The sequence below is a fragment of the Aspergillus chevalieri genome, chromosome 1, assembly GCF_016861735.1.
Source record: "Aspergillus chevalieri M1 DNA, chromosome 1, nearly complete sequence".
NCBI lineage: Eukaryota > Fungi > Ascomycota > Eurotiomycetes > Eurotiales > Aspergillaceae > Aspergillus > Aspergillus chevalieri.
The window spans coordinates 5,043,466-5,066,865 of NC_057362.1; the positions used below are offsets into that span (position 1 = coordinate 5,043,466).

The following is a 23,400-nucleotide window of genomic DNA, read 5'->3' on the forward strand; positions in this document are numbered from 1 at the left end:
TTCAATCTTTACTTTGAACAAGCTTCGACATATGCGCGTGATAAATTCGAGACCGACTGGACTGTGCCCAAGAGCGATTTCAGCGCTCAGACAACTGTCTTCTTGAGAGTGCTGAGAGTGTGCTGCGGGATATCAGTCAACTTCGAAGACAGATTCCTCTGATGAAGTACCGTGGGAGGCGCATGTAAACAGCGCTTGGCATGTGATCGGATTAATTATGTTTCAGGGGCTAGAGAGTACATTGCTCCTATTACTACTAGCTCGCTATGCCTTAGTATGGATACGCATACTAATAAAGCACAACCTCTGGAGGTCGTTTATAAAAAACATGCCACATGTCGTCCAAGCAAAACATAGAATCATAGAATCCTGCACCTAGATTTTCCACCGCCAGTCTCATCCAACCGACATCCTCCTCGCAGCACCCATCAATCGGTTCATATTGTTCTTCCTCAAAGTAGTCATCTTCATCACACAGCTTACCACCTGCTGGTTGTTCGCTCATGGGTACCCAGTCAGCTTTGACCAAATTCACATAACCAATACTGTGTAGGCCAGGATAGACTACACTCTGCAAGGCACCCTCATCAACATGAACAAAGTAGTTGTATCTTGGAATGCCATAGATGTCATATAGCGTTCTTGGCCGTCGAGGATTCTCAGTATGAACCGCCTTAGCTGCCCATGTATTGAAGTGAGCGCGAAGCTGATCCTTGGGAGCATTGTCCAGAGTCCCGCGGTTCTCGATAAAAGTGAGCTCCAGTTTGTTGCCAAGTTCAGGTGCTTTTGACTTGGCAATGGATTGACGTGTTTGATGGCCCACGGTATCTTTGAATCGAGCCCAGGCTTCGTCGTCGTTGTAGGTGCAGCGATAAATCACCCAGCCCCATTTGTCGTAGTTGTTCTGGTTCATGTAATCCAGGATGCTCCGTTCTGATGACTCTAGGGAAGCCGTACGCGGAGAGGTGGATGAAGAAAAGGTTCGACCTGGTAGTGGTGAGAGAGAGAAGGGACGAAATCTGGTTTTTGGGAAGAGGAACTGCCCCAAAGGACAGGCCCTGATTGAGGCTATCATGACTGTTAGCATGGAGCAACCCGATCTGAAAGGTGAGGGCGAAGATGCCAAGACCCAACACTAATGTGTTATGTAACCATCACGTGTCTGTACCCCAGTCGAGACCCTTGATTGCTCAGCTGCGAGTGCCTGTATCCAGAGCCGTCCTCGTATGGCTTATGGCTGATCGGAATTAATGCATACGAGCGCTTAGCATGTGACCAGACAGGGGCCAGGTCACACTCACATCAATAACACACACAGGGTGAAGCTGCAACGGTTGGTCGTTATACAGGATGCATTGAATACTCTGTAACTAGTAGTACGAGGACACTTATCCCTGGGAGGTGACAAGGTACGGGTGAGTGGAGGCGGTTCGATCTTCATGTGGGTCACGTGTGGACTATGGTACGAGATACCCATTTTTTTTTTTTTTCAGTCAAAAAGTCTTCCTCTACTGGAATATTGCTGCTACCTGTACATAGTATGCCTGGAGTGCCATACCCATACATAGCATAAGTACATATATGTATGTACACCTTGCAAAATACTTGTACAGAATGCCATAGTGAACATGTACATCTATGCCAGCTCATTTCCCAGAGCATTCACCGCTGTGTTCCTTCGACATGGAACAGAATAATACAAAATCTTCCATTGATGATCCTGACCGGGCGAACGTTCCCCACTGGCCCACCCCCCATCCGCGCCAGACCAGTGACGTTGAGACCTGTACTTGTACCGTAACACTCTCTCGTCTTCTATTATCACTTGTATAATTATAGAGCAAGTAACGTATAGAATTATACTAGTATGGATACAAAAACACTCTTCTCTAAGTACTCAGTACTTATCTAGTACTATGGACTGAAAAGAATAAAAATAACCCGCCAAGGCCCTAGCGCAGATGACCCCACAATACGGAGAGACCGTCAGAGTCGAGCTGGACGATTCGCAGTTGTTTCCGGCTGGGCCTGTCAATGCATCCACTCTAATCTCTTTTTTTTCCCATCCCCAGACTTCCCAACACTCCCTCTTCTATCCTTCTCATTCGCGCTTCGAGTCTGCATTTACTTTTCTCCCCGTTGGCTTGCTTTTTCTTTGCATTCTCATATGTTTTTGTGTGCTGGCAATAGGGCACTATCAATCCATCTCTTTTTTACTCCTCACTAGTACGCTTGTGGTTTGGCGTCTCGGCTCCTCTCTCCACCTCACCAGCATACCCACGCTTACTGATCCCAACTTAAACTCTCTCCTCTTTTCATCTCATCTCTTTTCTGGTCTCGTCGCGAGTCTGTCTCTTCCGTCTCCCTGTGTTTTTCTTCAGGATTCCTCGAGTCAACCTATATGCAGTCCGATCTTATCGATAAATAGAACCCCAAAGAAACCCACCGAATCGCGAAAAAAAAGCCCTGCGATCCTGGTCCTGGACATCTTGGTTGTCCAAATCGAATCGTTTACTCGCTCTATTTCGCGCCGGCTCTCTGGTTCGCCGTTTGTACTGGACACAGCATATCTGCCAAGCTCAAAATTCGGGATTCGACTGATCGCGACGGACGCTTGCGTTAGTGTGGGCTGCTCTCGAGAAACTGACTAGGGCTGTGTCTGTCGGGCCTAATCCCTTTATTCCTCCCTTGCTTCCCCGCTGCCACCTCCGACGAACACACGGAACGCTTCGGACGGCTTTCATCCTCTCGCGCGTCGTACACCCTTTTCTAGAAAACACCCCCTCTATCCCTGAACCGCCAGCGATCTCGACTGTCCTCGAACTGATACCATATCGCTCACATTCTCACCGCTACCTTACCGTTATATCCCTCCTCACGACCCCTGTCTGGTCGTTGCTTGGCCTTTTTGAATCGTCCACCACTGCTCGTGTTGATGTCGCGTCCGGGGACCAGTGGTGGGGGGTCCCGTTGAATGTCGAGTGTTCCTGGTTCAGGTCCATAATGAGGTGTCGGAAACGTTTCAAGGAGGATGCTTCTTGTTGATTCACCAGCAGGGATCGAATTTCGAAACGGAGAAAATACCCCTGTTCGTTCTCGACTTAATACCACCATTATACCACCGCCCCTCAACCGTTGACGTCGACTCGTTTCCTTGACTCTCTTCCTCTTTTAATCTTTTTTCAACCCCCTCCTTCCTTCCCTTTTCTATATCTGGTGAAAAGCGAACACGCAGGAACAGGCATTTACCCCACTCAGGTTGCCAAGATGTTACCTTCCGTGGCGCCTTTCCCGTCGCTTCAACCACATCATCACATGAGCCATTACCACGCCCCGGGCAACCTTAATTCGTCCTACGGCTTCAACTCTTTTCCATCGTCGCTCCCTCGAAATGATCCGTCCAAGAATTCTCTCCAGTCGGTTCCTAGGACTCGATTACAATACCCGCATCCTATCCAACGTCTCGACCTGCGCGATAATACTTCCAGCTCAAGCCCCTCCGTCGGTGAACATGCCCTGAGGAGGAAAACGCCAAATGGAACGCTTTCAGCTGGCTATGATGGGACCCCTGGGGACACCACTATCCAGCCTCCGGCAAGCAAGCATATTTTGGTGTCGTCGTTGGAAGCGGGACAGGTCCTCTCCCCGCAGACGGGTTTCCCCATGGACAACTGGCAGCAACCCGTCCTGGATCAATCGTCGCGACCTAAGCCTTCGAACTTTCCGCCCGTATATAACAAGAATGATGCGATCAGAGGTGTTGCAGTTGCAGGAGATATGACCCAGGATGCGAATGGAACCGGCTGGGTACGTTCGCTGAATTATGATCCTGGAATGGACTCGATTCTCAATCAGACTTTACCCATGCAGCAACAGCGGTTCTATCTACACGATGGTGCATACGTTCCTACGGTACTACCCGCTACTCTCCAACCATGCGTCGGCCCAACGGCATCTGCTGGCAGCGGTCCCTATGGCCCCTACTGGCCCGATGGGGTGTACATCCCATATCGTCCAGCGGCACTACGGGATTCACGATTTAATTCCCCGGCCTCGTTTGCGAAGCCGAACATGCAATTCTACGATCCATCTTTGAACCCCCAAAATTCGATCCCCCCCGGAAACCACCCCGATGCAGCCGTCGCCTGGAACCCAGCACCTTTAGGGATGCTGAATCTTGATTCTACGGTCAAAAGCAATTTTCCGCCGCGCTACTCCGACCAGAAACCCCTTGACTCTGCTCTTCATCAGCAGATCCTGCCAAGTCACTCACGACAGAATACCGCACCTTACCCCTCGCATCCGTCAAGCAATGAGCCATTCGCCCCGTGGGCCAACCTACAGCAGCCAGTGCCTGGTCACAATCCACGGACGACAAATGCGGAGTTCAAAGAGAAAGTCCTATCGTGGGCTCACAGTGTTTACGTTGATCTTCTTGCTTCTATTCATCAGGCCCGTCGGAACAGCATCTCCAACAACACTGGGGATGTCCAAAATCAGCGCTTGCTGAAACCCAGCATCTACCCCAAACCGCCCCGTCAGCCTGGACTAGATTTCTCGCAAGCGAGTCGCCCCCATTTCCAGCAACCATATGGCGCATCTGATATGCAGATGATCGACAGACTACGCCATACGGGACGATTCACGGCATCTGTTTCCCGATTACCCTCGGGCCCCTTCAATGAAAGCCCGAGCGCCAATGCTGTATCAGCACTTGAGATGCTGTCCCACCTTTGCATAGAAAGTGGGTGGGAATGGATCGACGGAATGCTATTGGGAGGCTGCTTAGCTTATGGTCTCGGTGACTATCACAAGGCCATGAGATGGTACTCTAGGATTATGGCCAGAGATACAACGTGAGTGGTCTGCGTAGTACTGCATCTGACATAATATACTAACTCTGTGTGTCTAGGCATGTTGAGGCTATCTCGAATCTTGCAGCGACTCTTCTCGCCCTTGATCGCCGGGAAGAAGCGTTGCACCACTGGCTACGTGCTGTCAAGCTGCGCCCAAGCTTTTTTGAGGCCGTGGAACACCTTGTGGGCTTGTTGTGCAACACACACCGCGGCAAAGAAGCAGTCAACATCATCGACTATGTACAAACGTCCCTGCGGCATCCGAAAGACGGGGACTGTTTCACGACCGATGAGCATGCAAGTGAGCCCGAGAGTGATGCAGAAAGTGCGTCTGATATGTGCATGTATGAAAAGGCGTCATTCGATTACGACAATGACCTTGGACATCCAACTGGACATCCTGCTTCGTTCGACCAATGTGCTCCGGATAACCGGCCGTTGGGTTTCGCCTCCAGTGGCTATGCGATACCCGGTGCCGACAATGGCAGAATACTGGCCCTTGTACACGCCAAGGGGAATATGCTTTATGCACTGGGTGATAACGCGAGAGCCGCAGCGGCTTTTGAGGATGCAATCTTGATCGCGGCTGGGCGGAGACTCCATGGCATTCGAGGTCTTATCAAGCAAATCTTTGCTGCCTTCTCATATGGTTCTTATCCGTCGGGCCAGCATGACAATGGGGAAACGATCTTGCTGTATCCCGACAAGGCCCTTCAGACGTCAAAATTGGTCTTCTCACCGTGCGGTACACCGCCAGGGATCAAGTTTGTCGCGGAGGGTCTTGCACGGAAAGCTGCGATCTCGACAACCAGCAACTCTCTGCTTTCCCTTGCAAAGATCTACCAGGATGGCATGTCTAGTATCTCCTCTTCGGGAGCTCCAAGGTCGGCTCCTGGCGTGCGCGACATCTTGGCGCTCTACTACCTTTCACTCTCGCTTCAACAAAGCCCGTCGACTGCTAACAATGTGGGGATCCTGCTTGCGGGTATCCAAAACAACCCAGGGAAGAGCCCTGCTCGCTCCAGCGGAGAAACTCAGCACCCTGATATACCCGGTGTGATTCCTGGAAGCGGCATTTCACTTGCTCTGGCGTACTACAACTATGGACTGCGTCTTGATTCCCGGCACGCGCATCTGTATACCAATCTTGGTAGTCTGCTCAAGGACATCGGGCAGCTCCATGCAGCTATTCGAATGTATGAACAGGCTGTTGCGTGTGACAATAACTTCGACATTGCTTTGGCGAACTTGGCGAACGCGGTCAAGGATGCTGGTCGGGTTAACGATGCGATTGTGTATTACAAGCGGGCTGTGAAGGTGAATCCCGAGTTTGCGGAAGCAGTGTGCGGATTGGCCAATGCTCTGAACTCGGTCTGCAATTGGGTTGGTCGCGGTGGCGTCGTCAATGGATATGGCTTCCGGGATCGATGGCATGTCGATGAGCAGGGCATGCTGCGTGACGCGTACAACCTTGATACAGGTGCTGGCTGGATTAAACGCGTGGTTGATATTGTGGATCGGCAACTCCGTGAGGGTGAAACCTGGGGTCGTGGCTTGCTGACCCCGGGTATGGTGGACCAACTGTGCGCGCAGCTGGCTCCAGCTGTGGACAGTCACCGTCTCTCATCCGGTCAGAAAGGCTCCCTGGTTTCGATTCTGCAGGCATGGGCAGGCCAGAGATGGGAAGGATCCCGGATTGTGCGGCTCGTCGAGCGTGCGATTCGTTCGCTTACTTGGCAGTGGTACCAGGATCGTTACGTTCATGGCAAGGAATATCCGTGGACCAAATACAGAAGACCCCAGCTCCCGGCCGGGCTTACAGCGCCGAATGCGCCAACCGTCTTACCGTTCCACACGTTTACTTGCCCCCTTTCTGCGAAGCAGGTGCGACAAATCTCACAGCGGAACGGCCTTCGTATCTCGTCATCGACCCTTCGTGCACCGTGGCTTCCCGGCACGGTTTATCCGCCTCCAGCGCCGCCTAATCCCTACCTTAAGGTTGGGTATGTGTCGTCTGACTTTAACAACCACCCTCTTGCCCATTTGATGCAGTCTGTATTCGGTCTGCATAATCCGTCCAAGGTGAAGGCGTACTGCTACGCCACCACCCCAAGCGATCGGTCCATTCATCGTCAGCAAATTGAAAAGGAAGCACCTGTCTTCCACGATGCCAGCGCCTGGCCGGTTGATCGACTTGTCAACCAGATCGTTGAGGATGGAATTCACATCCTCATCAACCTCAACGGGTACACACGGGGTGCCCGAAACGAGGTCTTTGCCGCTAGACCTGCACCAATTCATATGTCCTTCATGGGTTTTGCAGGTACCCTTGGTGCTGAGTGGTGTGACTACATCCTTGCTGATGAACTGTCAATCCCCCCCGAGACATTGAGCCCAGGTAGACGGAGGACATTGATGGAGGAGCGGCTCCTTGAGGAGGATCATAGCGAAGACATGGAAGGGTGGGTGTACGGGGAGAAGATTGTCTACACCCGTGATACGTTCTTCTGCTGTGATCACCGACAAAGTGCGCCGGATGCACATGAGGCTGGTCTGAACTGGGATCAGGAGCAAGAGTTGCGGTGGCGGATGCGGAAGGAGCTCTTCCCTAATCTGAGGGATGACGTCCTTATTCTTGGTAACTTCAATCAGTTGTATAAAGTGAGTACGCCCAGTTTGTATTGATTGAATAGAGCTAACAAGACCAGATTGAACCAACGACTTTCCGTACTTGGCTCCGTATACTTGCACAGATTCGCAATGCCGTGCTCTGGCTGCTCCGCTTTCCCGAATCTGGAGAACAGAATCTCCGGGAATTAGCTGTTGCTTGGGCAGGTCCAGACACTGCATCTCGAATCATCTTCACAGATGTGGCGCCCAAAAACACCCACATTTCACGAGCGAAGATCCTCGACTTATTCCTCGACACCCCCGAATGTAACGCCCACACAACAGCAACTGACGTCCTCTGGAGCGGAACCCCCCTCCTCACATACCCCCGCTATAAATACAAAATGTGCTCCCGCATGGCGAGCAGCATCCTCAGCAGCGCCCTCCCCAACACCGACCTCGGCCGCCAAGCCCAAACCGAACTAATCGCTTCATCCGACGAGGACTACGAAGAAAAAGCCATCCGTCTATGCACAAGCACGCAGTACGTGCCTGGCGGAAACGGCCGCGCAAGAGGCCGTCTTTCAGACCTCCGCGAGATGATCTTCTCAGAAAGAAGAGGGAGCAGACTGTTTGATACCGCGCGTTGGGTGCGCGATTTGGAGGATGCGTATGAGCAGGTTTGGAAGAGGTGGGTTGAGGGCGAGGAGGGTGATATTTGGTTATGATGAGATTTTGACTTGACTTGATCTTGGTATATTGATATTGGCATTGGATTATACCCCTTGAGCATCTTTCCTCTATTTTTTGTTCCTTTTTTCTGGTTAGTTTGTTTTGAGTTCTTGGGTGTGTTCAACATGTAGCTATGGCGATTGGGAGTCATTCATACACGGTTTGAGATTCTCATCTACCTTTTTGAAATTGGTATGTGGTATATGGCGTCATTGTATCTTGTTATTTCTTGGCCGGGCAAGTTGGTCTACTCTGGGGATTCTTTTGATAGGGGGAATGGTGTTTTGGCGCAGAAATTGGATACACCTCGGAGTTGACGAGCCAATCTGGCCTGGGATAGTTTATCTAGCATGATTTGATTTGACTTGGTAGGGTAGGCGTTTTGGTATGATTACTTTGATTTTTAGATGTGATGTATTCTGCATTGCATTTTTGGATAAATGCTTGGATTTGACTTGTGTAAGTACTTGGGCTTGTATGTCGTATTGGATAGAAGGGGTGATTTCCCTGTATTGTACAAGCACCAGCATCCACGCATTATATGAAGACCGACTATTATTTATAAAAATCCACTTCCCAATACGGGATTCGAGCTCGTTTGTATCTCTTTTTGCATGCCTAAAATCCTGTTGCATGGAAAGATAGGCGCAGACACATACCACATTCCATCTTTCAGTAACAGACTGAGTGACATATGGCAGGGAGTAAATGAGATCGAATTTGCATGATATGTGGTGCATAGTTGGACGTGCAATGGCCTGTTGAATCACTGACATTGTCTGATGACAAGACAATCTGGTGTATTCCTGGAGATTGAAGCTGAGCACTGTGGCTCAATTGAGGTGATTCCCGTTAGCGCTGGTAGCCGTTGTTTCTAGCTAAGCTCTGACGCTCCCACCTCGAAGCGAGGGTTGACTTTGGAGTGGGTTCAATATGGATAATTTCATAGCCAGGATCATTTACCGGCATGTATTGTACGTCTCCTTGTTTAGGGCGTAAAAATGTATCCGTCTTTATCTGACTTGGATTGCAAGTATCGATGGATGGTACAAGATCTCGGCAGACAAGACTTGCTTTATCCTTGCGATTTGGATGAGCAGATTTTCTGACTTGATCAGTCTGAGTTCGATCACTAGGTTCAGTCATTTGGTATTGCGAAGCTCAAGAGCAAATTCGTTTTCACCCACACGATAATGTTCGTCAAGAGAGGATATGCAACGCACAGCTCGTTATCTGTGGTAATAGTCGTGTCCTTGTCATGCACATGTAGAAGATAGCCCACTTTTCGGTTCAAGGTGTGGATAGCAAATCTGCCAGGTCTGAGACTGCAAAGCCACAAAGCGGACAGGATGCTGCGCAGAGTACCAACACATTTTTCGGCTAGAGATATGGGATATAGAAGACAGCGCATCATAGAACTCTGTCAACAATGCCGCTGTTCAAGCTGTGTTCATATTGGTTAAACCGCGACGTCTCCAATGCCCCCTTGAGTATATCGAATCCACCCAAAGGTTCTCCAGCTGCATGGAACTGAGCCCGTGATCATTGGCTTGAGCAGGAGAGCAGCATGCCAGTCGAGAACTGGAAGGGGACATGAAATGATATACGTTCCAAAGCCAGTCTCCAAGCACGAAAACAAGACGGAGATGTTGGGGGGGGGGGGGGAATCCGGCACCAAGCGGACCGATGCGAACTCGAGAGATTCTATCGCGAGACGAGACGGTGTGACTGGAAGAAATGTGCTCGGCGGGATAACTTCAACTGGGCGAAGAAGTCCAGTTGACTAGATTCTGGCGGATGATTGGTTTAAGGAATCTCTTTCCCACTATGGAGACCGCTTGTTCAATCCATCCTCCTGGATTGGGTTCTCAAGATGCATTTGACAGAAAGTCTGCGTTAATGCACGTCGGGAGACACATTTCTAAACCCTAATGCTCTATGCGCCCTGGTCTGTTGAAATCGTAACGACAGTTTCGGTAGTCGTGGACATAACTCTGGCCAGAATCTTAGTTACGCTAGCCTGACTACCAGGAGGCATCTTCACATAGACTTCATTGTCAAGATCGCTATCCAAGAAAGCGTTTGCCACATCAAGCGGGTCAGCCACCAAATCAAACCTGAAGAAGCGACCAGCGCCATCATCATTCAGAAGAAATCCTTCAGCAAGCGTGTTACCTCGCGCGCGACCACGTAGATGTGAACATTGTCCTTGGCCACTTCCCGTCAGCATCAAAATTGAATGTAAATACCCATCTCACAGAAATCACAAGGCGGCGCAGCTAATCGACCTAGGAGGAACCTCTTGATATGGAAGAGGCTCATTTCAAGCACAATATCTCAGGTTATAAAGAGGACAGTATCCCTTTACCATTATCTCGAAAAAAGTAAATCATATTATTTACTTTCCATGTCATGCGTCAGTCGAAGATCCGCATGTTCGCGAAAGCTGCAGTAAATGTTCCGCTGAAAACGGGTCGCGCAATTCAGGGCTCGTATACCTCTCATTCGAGGATAATATACCATTGCGGGTCATCCCCGGCTGAGCTCAATTCTGGATAAAGTGTTCTTGTAGCGTTCTTTTCTGTTTGGCTGTTAGTCTGAAAGCTCCTATGGGATCACATATAAGAGAAACGGACAAGGTATTAAGACCAATGTAGACAATGTACCAGTATTCGACAATAAGGCAACGCCCACGACGGCATCGTGGGTGGGTACCGTCATTGCCTCTAGACTTTCAAACGCCCTGAGAGCGGAATTTCCATTTGGAAAACGCTTCATGATTGGCGTTTTTGGTAGACTATACCAACGTGTAATGTCTGCTGGGATGTACCAACCTTCGAATTTCGCTGGGAGAATGTATTGGTGCTCTGTAAATTCGTTTGCCAACGTGTTGAATTGCTGAATAATAAATACGTATAGGAGAATCATGCTGTTGTGATAAGAGGAGTAAATGAAGTCCCTGCTGCTCAACTATAATAAATTTGACATGGAATGGCAAAGTGAATGATTGGGAAGCCTTGAAAGAAGACATAAGATTGCTCCAATTGACCAGGGAAACTATCATTACATGGGACGGGAGGTGTTCTCTGGCCTCATTGATGCTTTCCACTCAATGGCAGAGGGTTTTGGCCATCCAAATGTCTGGGTATATGGCCTCATGGGCTACAGGAAGTCAACCCTTCTTGCAACCCTCACATGTTTTCTCACGGCATACGGCTATCGGGTTGTGTAATTTCCAGACTGCCGCACATGCCTCAAAGATCCTACGAGATACCTGCAGAAATGCTTGCTGTTTACTTGGAGTGATCTCCCTGAGAAGGTCGAGGAAATTATTAAACTGCAGGACATGAATGAAGTTGCCAATTTCATTGCCAATAACTGGTCCACCTCCGTTGTATATGTCATGGACCAACTGAACGCCCTAGATGACGAAGACTAGATGACGAAGATGAAGCTTCAACAAAATCATACGTACGCTGTTGGCTCAAAAGATGTCGCTCTGGGTTGAAAACAGTACTCGGCACTTTGAAGTAACATCTTCTTCCACCGCATGACACAGACAGAATTATGACGATCTATTCACTGTATATGGCGGGTTCATTAGAGTAAGTTGACGTTGATTACAATTACCTGACACTACTTCTTTTCAATATATAACTGACCTCCTCTGCTTGAGCAGGCTGAAATGGACGCTTGGTGGAGCCACCACAGTGCCGTGGCCCTTGGAGATTACACACTGGATGAGGTTGAGGACTACACGGGCTGTAACCCATTGTTGCTGGTGAGCTGCATCAGAGGAGGCAAGTTCAATCTCGCCTGCGAGAAGATTAGTCGAATAATCCGACACGCACAGCGCTTCACAGGACGTATGAAAGACAAGTGCACTGAATGGGATTGGTCAAGGTAGATCCTCTGCAGCTACGAATACTGATCATAGCACGCTAAATATTCCATAGATACCAATCATATGTGAAAGCCTGTATTACTGAAAGAGCTGTTCCCGATAATATTGACCCAGAGCATGTAGATCATCGGTTTTCCATGAAAGAAATAGGACTGGGTATTGCATCTGTGGCGCCGTTCGTGAAGCAGTCACTAAAGAGCTGGCTTCGCTCGGGACGTATCTATTTTCAATTGAAGATAGCATGAGAGCAATGGGGCACCTCGTCAGCAACCTGTCTGTGCTCGGATATTTCCTTGAAAATGCCATCCTTCGCTCCATCGTCACCACCGGAATTCCTGTTTGGATATAATCGGGCCAATGCCCAGTTCATCTTCCGAGATTTTCCGTCCTACAACCTCTCGCATGAAAAGGCTTTATATGTGCCCAGGACCTACAACGTCCCCGCGATTGATGCCATCCTTTTGTGTCTTAATAATGTGGACAAGAAGGCTGAGCTCATACCGATTCAAATCACGATCCAGAAAGCTCATAGAATATCGGAAGAACAGTTCTTCAACAACTGGTTCTTCTGGCATGACTACCTTGATGATTATGATGTCAATGTCACCTCCCTCTGGATCACCTCGGACGGGGGCTTCCAAGCGAACGTCCATGGAGGAAAGACTCCGTAAGACGCGCGGCGGCTCCGAGAAGGTGGTTTGGCCCGACTACGATTCTGCCTATATCCCGCTGAAGGAAGTGAACGGAAGTGTTTGGAGGAAATACCAAGAAGTCAAGGCCAAGCAGGCATTGTTACTGCCCAATTGAGACACTCGCCCCGTTTGGTGTTCTGGTCGCGTCAAGTTTATCTGTTTATTTATTTATTATGGATTATGTTAATGATTTTCGATTGACGGATGCACGTCCTAGGGCCCGAAGTTGGGGAAGTCTGGGGAAATGGGGAAATGTACTTATACCTGGCTCTTATCTCCGGGGCCAAAACGCTGGGGTATGCCACTGTATATCGTACAATTTGCATCTTTCCGCCACCCAGTCAAATCAGAGACTGTATTTGCATATGAAGACTTGGCTTATGTCGGACATGTCAATCATGATCCGCAAATGCCGGGTTCCTTATTACTTACCCCATACCCCACTGCGGTGAACACCTTAATCCCCAAACCCTATTCTTCAATAACCGACTGCGTTGACATGTATGTTGGCATTCCCCGGACATCCTGACGAGAATAGCTATATGTCAAGTTTTTACATTCACTTTATCGAGTGCTGTCCAGGGTGGCTCGGTGCATGTTGCAATGTTCCTCATTGGACGCACACGAGGAATTGAACCAGATGACCCAAAGGTCATCGTCGACAAAGAGTTGCAGAAAAGGACCGGAAGGTTCCCGCTACCCATCATACCGAGAGCGCTTTCTGTTCGGCTCTCTGACACAGTTCCTCTGCCGGTCGAGAGGCGTACTCGTCGTCAACAACTACCAATTCATGCTGTACAACGACCTGGGACTCTACAGCTCCATCTTCCTCCTTCTCTAGGCCTGCTATCTCAGCCGGGCCGCATTCATGAGCTACTTCTCCGTGATAATGGTCGACCGCGTCAGACGCACACAAAATCTGACTTTTGGGTGGTCTTTGGGGGGCGGAGGAAAATGCGTGAGGGTTTCTCTGGTTGTGGTGTCTTGTACGGGGTCGCAGGCAGTATGGTGTGTGTCTTGGGGCCGGTAGGAGAGGTTCTTGTCGCCTCAGCATAGCTGTTGTGCTTGGAGGGTGGGGGTTGCTGATTCTCTTCCTTTCTAGCAGTGTGTTCCTCTGCCAGGTTTTTGCTGAAATTCAGGACCAGGATCCTGATGTCTTTGCCAAGGGAAGCAGCTCCTTGCAAGCTCTTCTCTTCCCAAATGGAGATCATCTGGCTAACCACAGAGATGAGTCCTGTGACTTCTTCACCTGTAGCCTTTATCTGGGCTGTGTGTGATGCCACTGTATCTGACACATGGTTTTGTAGCTCCAAGCACAGTTGGCTTCCGGGGACTCGTGGGTTGGGTTTGCAGGAGGGGTATCCTGTTCAGGCTGCATGTGCAGAGGCTGGTTCTCAGGGGAAGGGTGAGGGAAGTGTTGAGCCTGCGTTGGCGTCACCGGTCTTATCTGTTCTGGTGGTTGCTGGTGGGTGGTGGACTCTTGAGGAGGTGCGGTTGGAGCCCAAGGACCTCCGGGGCTTCTCCCATGTCGGCAACTTCCATTACATTGTGCTCGTCGAGACCGTCGAGTGCTTTTTCTCCTTCTCTTGACGCCCCTGGTGTGCATCGTGGTTGGAGAAAACCCGCTTCATTGGTCTATCCGTTTCACACCTCTGGTAAGTCACGTAATGTTAGGACGAAGGCGGGCTGAGGTTTTTCAATACTTACAAAAATTTAGTTCTTCTATATCTTCTCGCCTTTCTTTTACTATATTGACTATAACATGTGTATGACTTAATCCTTGTAATTTTGAAGGAAGATATTCACATCTTCTAACTGTTACAATCCTTGTCACACCGGAGTGACGGGCCAAAGAGAACTAGAAGAAGACAATAACGTAGGCATAGTAAACCAATAACCAATTCATGAGTAGACAAAACACGCGCGAAAACCATATATAGAAGAGTAGTTGATTGCTTTCTCGTCATAAGGAGCAACTTCAGTTAGATACAATCCTAGTGATTGCAGATAACGAGACATCAAGCCTCTCCTAAAGCACGGCATATTGGTAATACCATCAGAACAAACCCACCATATTCCCGCTAAAAATTAACAAGGACAAACCATCAACAGCTCAGAAGTGATAGAGGAACATTTCATGGATCACAAATTACTGCAAAATCATCTTCCCTGCCATCTTCAGTGGTGGCCCTTGGGTCCAGGTTGGCGATGGCCTCCAGGGAGGGCTGCAGGCCCTGCATTAGGGCAACTTGGCACTTTTTCCTCAGGGACACAAACCCCAACTTGCCAGCAGTATGCAGCCCCGGGGCCGCATGTTTTCCGAACAGGCTCGCCCCCGGCGGCACACTCGAAGAAGCTGTGGCAGTCGTGGTGATCAGGCCAGGCGTGTCCAGGCTTGCAAGGAGGGAGAGGGTGCGCTGGAGGAGGGTGCGCCGGGACTGGGTGCGCTGGAGGGTGCGCTGGAGGGGCTGCGGAAGCAGCAGCGATAAGAGCGGCTAAGATTGACACAGTTCGGAAATACATGTTGACCTGTATAGGTTGATTAGTCAAAAGGTAATTGTTGGAAGAAATCTAACACATACTTGTTTCGCTTTGGCAACAATGAACAAGGGAGGTAAGTATAGAAGTTGGCGAAGTGGAATGACTTGAATTATTTGATGCTGTTTTTAAGGTAAATCAAACTAGTCAATTGAGGGCTTTTATGACTCTATAGACATTGGCCATGATATGAATTCATATACTGCAAAGAATACTGCATGCAGAAGTCTACTTGCATTCCACATTGTTTTTAGCATAATGCTTTGCCACACATCGGAATTTGCAGTGACAAGAGGGCTAGGAATGCTGAGACTTTAATGGCTGCAGCTTCTTCGGGAAACATACATTCTTCTGATCTTGTGGCTCGTATAGAATTATATCCGCATCCATATTCAAAAATGACAGCAGCCTTTTCCAGTAGCTGGAAATGCCCAGTTCCGGTCACCGGATGCATTTGCTCAATAGCGCTGGTATGAGCGCTGAACACATCCATCAGTGACAACTCATGACAGAGGAACACGATATTGTACTTTATAGTAGGTACGTATAGCATTCTTTCAGATAATTCTGGAATATTTAATAATGTTTCCGGGGTTTGTGCAGTGTATCACGTGACCTTGCGCGAATTTTGGTGTGTAGTCGATAGGCCTGGAAATTGTCCTTGGGTATACCCAAAAATTTACCGAAATACTCAACTTTTTACTAATTATAGTAATCCCCGTGACTTGCATAATTTTTTAGTGGACGTGGATAGTTGGATGGATTGGGTGCCTATCGGCTAAGCCTAAAAGGATATTTGCTGCCCTGATGGCCCCAGTACAGAAGCTTGATCCACATTTTGACTTGCCTGTTCGCAGGTCAACCATCATACCCGGGACAGTCTTCTCCTCGACTCTAGTGCAGCAAGACAATGGAAAATGTGAATTCATTAAGCATGGCTCACCATATGATCGGCATGATCGACTGTCTGTCGGTTTAGGCTGCTCATGGAGGGGAATTGACTTCATTGAGTTCCAAGATGGATCGCCAATTGGATACATCAGTCATTGCAATGCTGAAGGAAAAGAGATCCCTGTTTATCATTTATCCCAAGTTTCCCACCCTAGCTTATTGATTGCCAGGGAAATTTTTGTTCCAAAGGCAATGTTTACTTTTGTTATGGACATTGGGGGATCACATTGAATGAAATTAAACAGGCGGTAAGCTCTAAATGAACCACAAAAAAATGTAAAGGCCTTAAACTGACGTTTTCGAAGACCCTTGAAGGCCTCAGATAATTTCACAAAGACCTGGACGTCTGCCATGGTGGCTTGACAGGTGAATATATTTTAATAACTGAAAGGGGCGATGTGAAGATTGGTAAGACCATGCAGCTCAATGCAGGGTTTAGCTGACTTAGTTGCAGCCGGTATTGGCGAGTCTCTCCTAGAGAAGCCTAAAAATGGCATACACAGCGAGGATGTTAAGCTCTCACTCGTGCATAGGGGTCTTGGTCTTCATAACATAATATTCTCTGAATCACTAACACCGACTTTGAAGGGGATGATCAACTGGGAATTTGTTGGCCATGCCCCGGCCCTAATCACCATTCCGGCTCTTATCGAACCGACTTTCGAATTAGCCAAGTCAGAGAGCTGGGCAACTGCGGCCGACGAGCTTCGGGAGGCCTTCTGGGACGAAATCCCGCAGTGGAAGCACTCCATGGGATCCAAGGGTTCCCAGATTTTCCTTGACCTGTATTCCTTTGGGCTTTACCTAAAGGCGGACACCCTTTCAGATTCAAAAGCGAATTTGGCCGCGAAGGAGCAATACTAGGAGAAGAAAGCAAAGTTTGTGGAGAGGTTTCTTGGAAAGTGGGAAAAGCTGCGAGCTTCACTCTGACGGTGCCAAGTTAGTTATTGAGGACTTAATGAGTTATATTGGATTCCTTTTCGAAGTCTGTGTTTCGAGCGCTTGGGCAAATTTAATTGAATCAATCACGTTTGACTCATGACACTTTTACTGAGTACCAAACCCTGCCTGGCCCTGATTATATAAAACATATCACTGAACACCCACCTCATTTTATCAAGGACATCAGTACAGTGAGAAGCTCCCAACCTTCTCAGCCGCGGCGGTCAATTGGTTCGCTCATCCATCACAAGCCAGGCTGTAAATAATAATCTCGCATTCCAATTAATAACATGCTGTTCGACTAGGCGCCGGCTTCGCTTTTATACGTGCTAAGGCCTTTCCTCGCACCACCGGTGGCCGTCGAATCGCGATGGATATCGACACAGTGCACCTGACCGGTGCGCCTGTCGCCATTGACATCGCTCATGGCTTCTCGGATGACACTATTCAATTCCTCCACTTGATCATCCAGCTCCCGGCGTAGCGTCCACGTCAACATGATCATTCGGTCCATGCCCGGATCGCGACCTGGGTTATAGCCGCCCCAGAAGTAGTGGAAGCTGGACCGATTTCAATCGTCAGTGTCTTAAAAAAGAAAAGAAAAGAAACCGACATAGCCAGTTACATATAAGTTTGAAGCTCTACGGACATGAATCAGTCACAATTGATGATGATGATAATGATTCCTTGCTTTTTTGACTTACATTGTGGCCCGACTTTCCCAATGGGTACTGACAATGGGCTTCGTGGGCTGCTCCGATTCTTTAATTCTGCTTTGCCATCATAATTGGCATTGGCCCAATGCAGGTTGGCCCTATCTCTGCCCTCAGCAAACTTGAACTGATCAATGTACTCTCACCCAACTGCATTTCTGTGTACCCATTCCCACGCGCTCTCCACGCAGATAGAGCCCCCCCTCGCCGGTCTCTGGGACATCGGTCATATGTACGGGATGGTTGAGGATTCCCAGTTCGTCCGGCGCGGGGTTGTCGTGATCCTCTGTTTAAGTCTTGGGGCTCCTTGATTCGGTTATACCAGTCATGGACGTGGTTCTCGTTGTCGGGATCCGTCAATAGTGTCGCATGCCCTGTCCCCGTCCTAGTCCTAGTCTACCAGGTGGTTAATTCATCAACACGACGGTGCGGTGGAATCGCTCTCATCCGGCCGGTTAGTAGTCGGGTGAGCGACCACCAGCGAATCCCGGCTGTTGTATGTTTCTTTCTTTTTGTTTGCTGGCAAAGCAAGCAATTCCTATTATTAGCGAGTTTTGGTATTTCAATCTTGTTTTCTATTTTCTTGGTCCCAAGGAAACATATTAAACGGGCATTATTTGGCCCTTGCAAGAATCGGCACGCCAATCACATCTAGCCTTGCACCGAATCGAATAGCATGATCCCAATCAATCCTTGTTCTGGACCCCCTTGCTCATCCGTCGGATAACATGACCATATCGGTAGAGAAGAAAAGGCACAGGAGCCATCACAGGGGCAATACAAGCCAGGATGATCAGTGCGTAATGAGGCCCAAGATTGCGATACATCGGAATTGCACCAACAGTCATTGCCCCCGAGACCATGTAACGGCCAAATGTCATGAAGCTGAGGGCGGATGCGGAGTACATCTGGTACACCAAGATGATGTAGAGGTACGTGTTGGTGAAGACGATGATGAGGCCGTATCCGAAGAATACTGATCCGATAATGGGGGACCAAATGCTTATGTCGGACTGTATCGCTTGTTAGCTAAAGTAAAATATCTAGAGGATTCGGGGTGAGGCATACATAACAAGTCCAACCCATCCAGAAGAGCGAGACTGGAAGGAATATTGAACCTCCCATCATGGAGTAGTAGTAGTAAAGACACACTTCCGGTTTCAAGGATTTTCCCCTCAGCCGTAACCTTTTGGAACTCTTTCTTCATCCAGAAATATAACAGGGGAATCAAGGGAAGAGTAAAAAGATTACCGACAATCTGCGCCACCCAGTACGTTGGTCAGTCCCGGGGAGATTCCGTAAATCTCTTGGAAGATGTAGGGATATCTGCTCATAGAAAGTTGACAAAATTATGTAGATGATGATCAAATACAAGGTAAACAGCATGATGATCGGTTCGGTGTATGTGAAAAGGAATGGTCGATAGATGTTGGTCCGAAGACGATTCCACAGAGAAGAGTTTTGCGTCGCTTCCGACTCGGTCTTGAATCGGTTGTCTCCCGTGATTTGCGAAACTGCGCAGCCTTCCAACTGAGGAGAAATGGCTCATAAGCCTCAGGCTGAAAGAGCAAGACCAAGGCCATCACGACAACGGCGAAGATAGGCATGGTCCAATCAACCCATCGCCAGCTGATGACGGGACTCTCGCCCATGTAGGCCGAAATCACGGGCCCAAGCATTGCTCCGGCATAGGCAGTGATCATCATGAACGGCAGACTGAATTTTGCTTCCAGGGGGCTCCAAAGGTCGGCAATTGAGCCTCCGGCGCAGGTCAGGAATGTTGAGCCGAAGAAAGCTGCGAGAAAGCGGAAAAGCGAGGGCAGCGCCATTATTTGGTGCCAAGGCTTTAGCCATGATGAAGATCATAAAGATAGCGCCCGATACGATGTATACGATATTGCGGCTAAAGGTTTCAGAGAACGAACCCGCCAGAAGGGATCCGATAGCGAAACCAAAGAGATAGCAACCTGAGAACCGTTAGGGGTCTGAAAGAGAGATATGGAGTAGGAAAGGAGGGAAACACATACTGGTCGTTAGAGTGCCAACTTCATCTTTGACATGAAAGCCTTGACTGGCTTGAGGTTCAATAGCAGCGTCGATGGAAGAAGCAGCCGCAACCATCATGGAAATCAAGCATAGCATCATGATCACAACCCATGGACGAGTGAGACTCAGTTCCGGGGTTCTATCGGGTCGACATTACTATCCCGGCCCACAGTAAAAACATGATCCTTCTGGCCGTCGTTCCCGACAACGTATCGAATTTGCACACCCGGTATCCGTGAGAGTGGAAGTGAGATCGAGGGCAGCTTCTCCCCGTCTTCCACCGGGGTGGACGAATCGGTGTCAATTCACTGCTCAAGTTTTGCAATGTCGGTGTTGAGACATATGCCGCGAACCTGAGCTTGAATCTTCTGGTATTGCCCTGAGGTGAGTGAAAGCGAAGTAAAGTTGAAGAAGAGTTGACTCTGGGTTCATTACGGCCCTTGACTCTAGTCCGATTAGTCAGTCATGCCCGCGTGTTCATTGGCTGAAATGGTATATTATAGCTGAACTCTGGGCTGACTCTGGTCCCAATACAGTACTGCTATGAGCACTTACTGGTACGACTGGGTAGAAGCTCAGAATACTCCATAATTGTAGCGCTTAGTTTCTCTGCTTGAGTATTAGCTGCCCTCGAAAGGGGCTGGAAGCCATCAAAATGGCTGTTCTCGAAGCTGTCACGAAGGGACCCGGGTGTCAGGATGATGATGGTGAGAGAGCCCAGATAATGCTGAAGGTCCGGAAACCTCAGCTTGCTTTTGAGCCATGCAAGTCTTGGTCAAGATAGGATTCATTTTTCTCCATACCTATTCTATATTCTATCTCTTTAAATGACGAATATGAATTCCTGTTTTTGGCTTTGACCTGAATATTGCTTTTAGACTCATCTTATTGGCGTCTTATGTGGTATTTCTCAATTAGAGTATATGGAAGTATAATTTAAGTATACAAACCACTATGCACTGACTCTGGCTAACAATAACTCAGTGCCTAACTGGACTCCCCCTGTGTAGATGCCAAGCCCAAGCTCGTTACATGCATTTCCAGCAGATGTGTCAAGTCTAAAATCATTAACATATGATCCATTTTGGCCCATTAGGCGCGTTTGATGCTGTCGTTCCCGGTGCATTATCTGTTCGTTAGAAATGGGACAAGTCCTAATGACAAGTTGGTTTGTGAAAACGTTCGCTTCTTCCTTACTATATTTTCAAGAGGACAGGTGAAGTAAAGAGGGAGACACAAACGGTTGCTCCACCTGGCTTTGGTCTCAAGACTAGTAGGTTTGCCTCCATACTCTCTTGTTGCCGTACCACAGTGCGTAATCCATTGGTCCCTTATATTTCATCTTTTACCCAGGTTTAAGCAGTTAAAGCGTTCTAATAACAGAGATATCAACGGAGATTAAGGTTGCTGTGCCGTGTAGGCGAACGAACGAAACAGAAGCGGCATTGGTGCGCCCAATTGTCGGAAGCCACTGCTCTTGTCTTCATCCTACAACTTGCTAATATTTGGACCGGCTTCCCCTCCTCTTAACTATCATCATACCATTCTGGCCATTTCCCGCGACTTGTGCGCTTGGGTCAGTAACTGGGCCAGGGAGGATGCGGGATACTGGAAAATCATGCAAGTTAGCTTGTACAGTTGTGATGATTAACTCACTTAGTTAATACTGTTCTTGATGTAGTCGTGGTTCGAGCCAAAGGACTTTTGAGACCCATTGGGTAAAGCTTGAAGAATTCCTGCCCGCGGTGAGACACCACTTCGGTATCTGGGACAGATGTACTCCGTACCCGCCACTGGTAAAAGAACTTTGTGACATCAGTCAGTGATGTGTGGGCATCCCGCGATTGCAGCGATAACTCTCTGTTGAGGAGGTACAGGATAGATTCCCGGAATTGGTAGTTTATTTCTCTGAGAACTTGTAAGGTCAAAAAACTGCGCGGTCCAGATCAGAGAAGCTCGATTGGAAGCTTTAGTTCGTGGTTACCCCTCCAAACCTGTTGAGGACGAATTACTTTGATCTTTGCTTGAGCTATGGATATAGTCGCAGCAGATTTTGACCCACCATATATAGTAGGCTTTTGACAACCGACACATCAAATGTCATCTTGTCAGGATTAGAGTTGCGCTTTGGTATCATCTGACGGAGCTATCGGATCCAACAACCTCTGGACGATGCAGATACACCCTTTTGGTATTCCTCTGTGATCAGTGCAAGCAGTTCTTCTCTTCCTTACTTCTTGGCGTGCGAAACCGGATTTGTCAATCTCTTTACCAAGGTACTTCCACAGCAAGTATATCTTCCTGTGGGATCCCCTGATAGGGAGATGATATTCTCTGCTCCAAACCTTTCATGGATTAAGTCTTAACAAGCAAGCAGCTCAATTTGGACACCCAGAATAGGAGAGGTGTAGCACCCTATTTGTTCGAAAGGTGGTGCAATAGAAAGCTCACAGTATACCGACGCATATCTCTTCCGGCAAGTCGGTTGATTTCCATCTTGGAGTCCACGCAGTTCTATTACTGCATATGCAGTCTTACCGCCCCTAGGTGGGAGGTAAACTAACTTTACCGTATCCAAAATCAACTGTACCCAAATTCAAACCAATCCACAGGCCCCTACTCCTAATATCACAACCGAGCAAGCACATAGGGCTCCAAAACGGCCCAAGGTAATTAAGCACCAATTGCCCAAGAAAACCAACCCTACCCGGCACATTTCAATAAAAACCGACCATTATCCCAGAATAGCGAATAGGACCGAAACTGTCCCACAAGGCACGGCCCCCAAGCGAAAATCCTCAAACCCCACGTCATCAGCATGCATCCTAGCACAAAGCAAAGATCACCTGACCGAACAAGAGTGCATCTTATCAGAAAGTCAATGCGGTCGCACTGCATATTCAACAAAAGCAAGCCAGCATGAAGTGTCGGTCTCGTGATCTGGATCCAGACCAGCCTTCTAAAACCGCCTGAGACGTACGCGGCGACATATGTGTCGGATTCGAGCACAGCACAGCGTTCTCGGACTGGCTGGGACTAGCTGGGACTGTGACATGGGCAGATGCGAGAAGGAGAGGAAATAGTGATACTTGATGCGTCGTCGTCGGGTCTGTCAGCATCGCTTTGTTTACTTGATGTGGAAAGATATGACTTTCCTAATCTGGCAAATTGCCGTGATCAAGGTCAAGGGTATATGTGGACTTGAGTGATGGCGACGACATTGTAACGCCGCATGATGCAGCATACAAATGTACCGGACTTACAGATGTTCTCCGTGTCTGGCAGGGTGCGTCCCTGTCAGTGATGCTGCGCTCTTTTGAGGGAATGCATCACATCTCGAGCAACACAGTGCCATCTCGCTCTCTTGCAGTTGCCTGAGAAGGCCAGAGTGACATATATCCGCGGGTTTATGTCTG

The 23,400-nt window shown here is 48.6% G+C and overlaps 9 protein-coding genes across 9 annotated transcripts; 3 read left to right on the forward strand and 6 right to left on the reverse strand.

Annotated features, from left to right (window-relative positions):
• Positions 1-289: 289 nt before the first annotated feature.
• ACHE_11738A (uncharacterized protein) lies at positions 290-1,087 on the reverse strand (the record flags this gene model as incomplete). Its single annotated transcript, XM_043276340.1, has 1 exon — positions 290-1,087. One exon carries the CDS (start codon positions 1,085-1,087, stop codon positions 290-292), a length of 798 nt encoding a protein of 265 aa, XP_043132858.1.
• Positions 1,088-3,267: 2,180 nt separating this feature from the next.
• ACHE_11739S (UDP-N-acetylglucosaminyltransferase) lies at positions 3,268-8,194 on the forward strand (the record flags this gene model as incomplete). The annotated part of the gene is made up of 3 exons (XM_043276341.1): positions 3,268-4,856; positions 4,913-7,517; positions 7,565-8,194. 3 exons carry the CDS (start codon positions 3,268-3,270, stop codon positions 8,192-8,194), a joined length of 4,824 nt encoding a protein of 1,607 aa, XP_043132859.1.
• Positions 8,195-10,134: 1,940 nt separating this feature from the next.
• On the reverse strand, positions 10,135-10,976 carry ACHE_11740A (uncharacterized protein; the record flags this gene model as incomplete). The annotated part of the gene is made up of 2 exons (XM_043276343.1): positions 10,135-10,406; positions 10,865-10,976. The coding sequence occupies 2 exons, from the start codon at positions 10,974-10,976 to the stop codon at positions 10,135-10,137; spliced, it is 384 nt and encodes a 127-aa protein (XP_043132860.1).
• Positions 10,977-12,401: 1,425 nt separating this feature from the next.
• ACHE_11741S (uncharacterized protein) lies at positions 12,402-12,773 on the forward strand (the record flags this gene model as incomplete). Its single annotated transcript, XM_043276344.1, has 1 exon — positions 12,402-12,773. The coding sequence occupies one exon, from the start codon at positions 12,402-12,404 to the stop codon at positions 12,771-12,773; it is 372 nt and encodes a 123-aa protein (XP_043132861.1).
• A 923-nt stretch (positions 12,774-13,696) lies between these two features.
• Positions 13,697-14,005, reverse strand: ACHE_11742A (uncharacterized protein; the record flags this gene model as incomplete). The annotated part of the gene is made up of 1 exon (XM_043276345.1): positions 13,697-14,005. One exon carries the CDS (start codon positions 14,003-14,005, stop codon positions 13,697-13,699), a length of 309 nt encoding a protein of 102 aa, XP_043132862.1.
• A 924-nt stretch (positions 14,006-14,929) lies between these two features.
• Positions 14,930-15,374, reverse strand: ACHE_11743A (uncharacterized protein; the record flags this gene model as incomplete). The annotated part of the gene is made up of 3 exons (XM_043276346.1): positions 14,930-15,289; positions 15,316-15,323; positions 15,371-15,374. The coding sequence occupies 3 exons, from the start codon at positions 15,372-15,374 to the stop codon at positions 14,930-14,932; spliced, it is 372 nt and encodes a 123-aa protein (XP_043132863.1).
• A 1,335-nt stretch (positions 15,375-16,709) lies between these two features.
• Positions 16,710-17,147, forward strand: ACHE_11744S (uncharacterized protein; the record flags this gene model as incomplete). Its single annotated transcript, XM_043276347.1, has 1 exon — positions 16,710-17,147. The coding sequence occupies one exon, from the start codon at positions 16,710-16,712 to the stop codon at positions 17,145-17,147; it is 438 nt and encodes a 145-aa protein (XP_043132864.1).
• A 379-nt stretch (positions 17,148-17,526) lies between these two features.
• Positions 17,527-17,876, reverse strand: ACHE_11745A (uncharacterized protein; the record flags this gene model as incomplete). Its single annotated transcript, XM_043276348.1, has 2 exons — positions 17,527-17,785; positions 17,851-17,876. 2 exons carry the CDS (start codon positions 17,874-17,876, stop codon positions 17,527-17,529), a joined length of 285 nt encoding a protein of 94 aa, XP_043132865.1.
• Positions 17,877-18,624: 748 nt separating this feature from the next.
• On the reverse strand, positions 18,625-19,024 carry ACHE_11746A (uncharacterized protein; the record flags this gene model as incomplete). Its single annotated transcript, XM_043276349.1, has 2 exons — positions 18,625-18,951; positions 19,007-19,024. The coding sequence occupies 2 exons, from the start codon at positions 19,022-19,024 to the stop codon at positions 18,625-18,627; spliced, it is 345 nt and encodes a 114-aa protein (XP_043132866.1).
• Between the last annotated feature and the right edge of the window lie 4,376 nt (positions 19,025-23,400).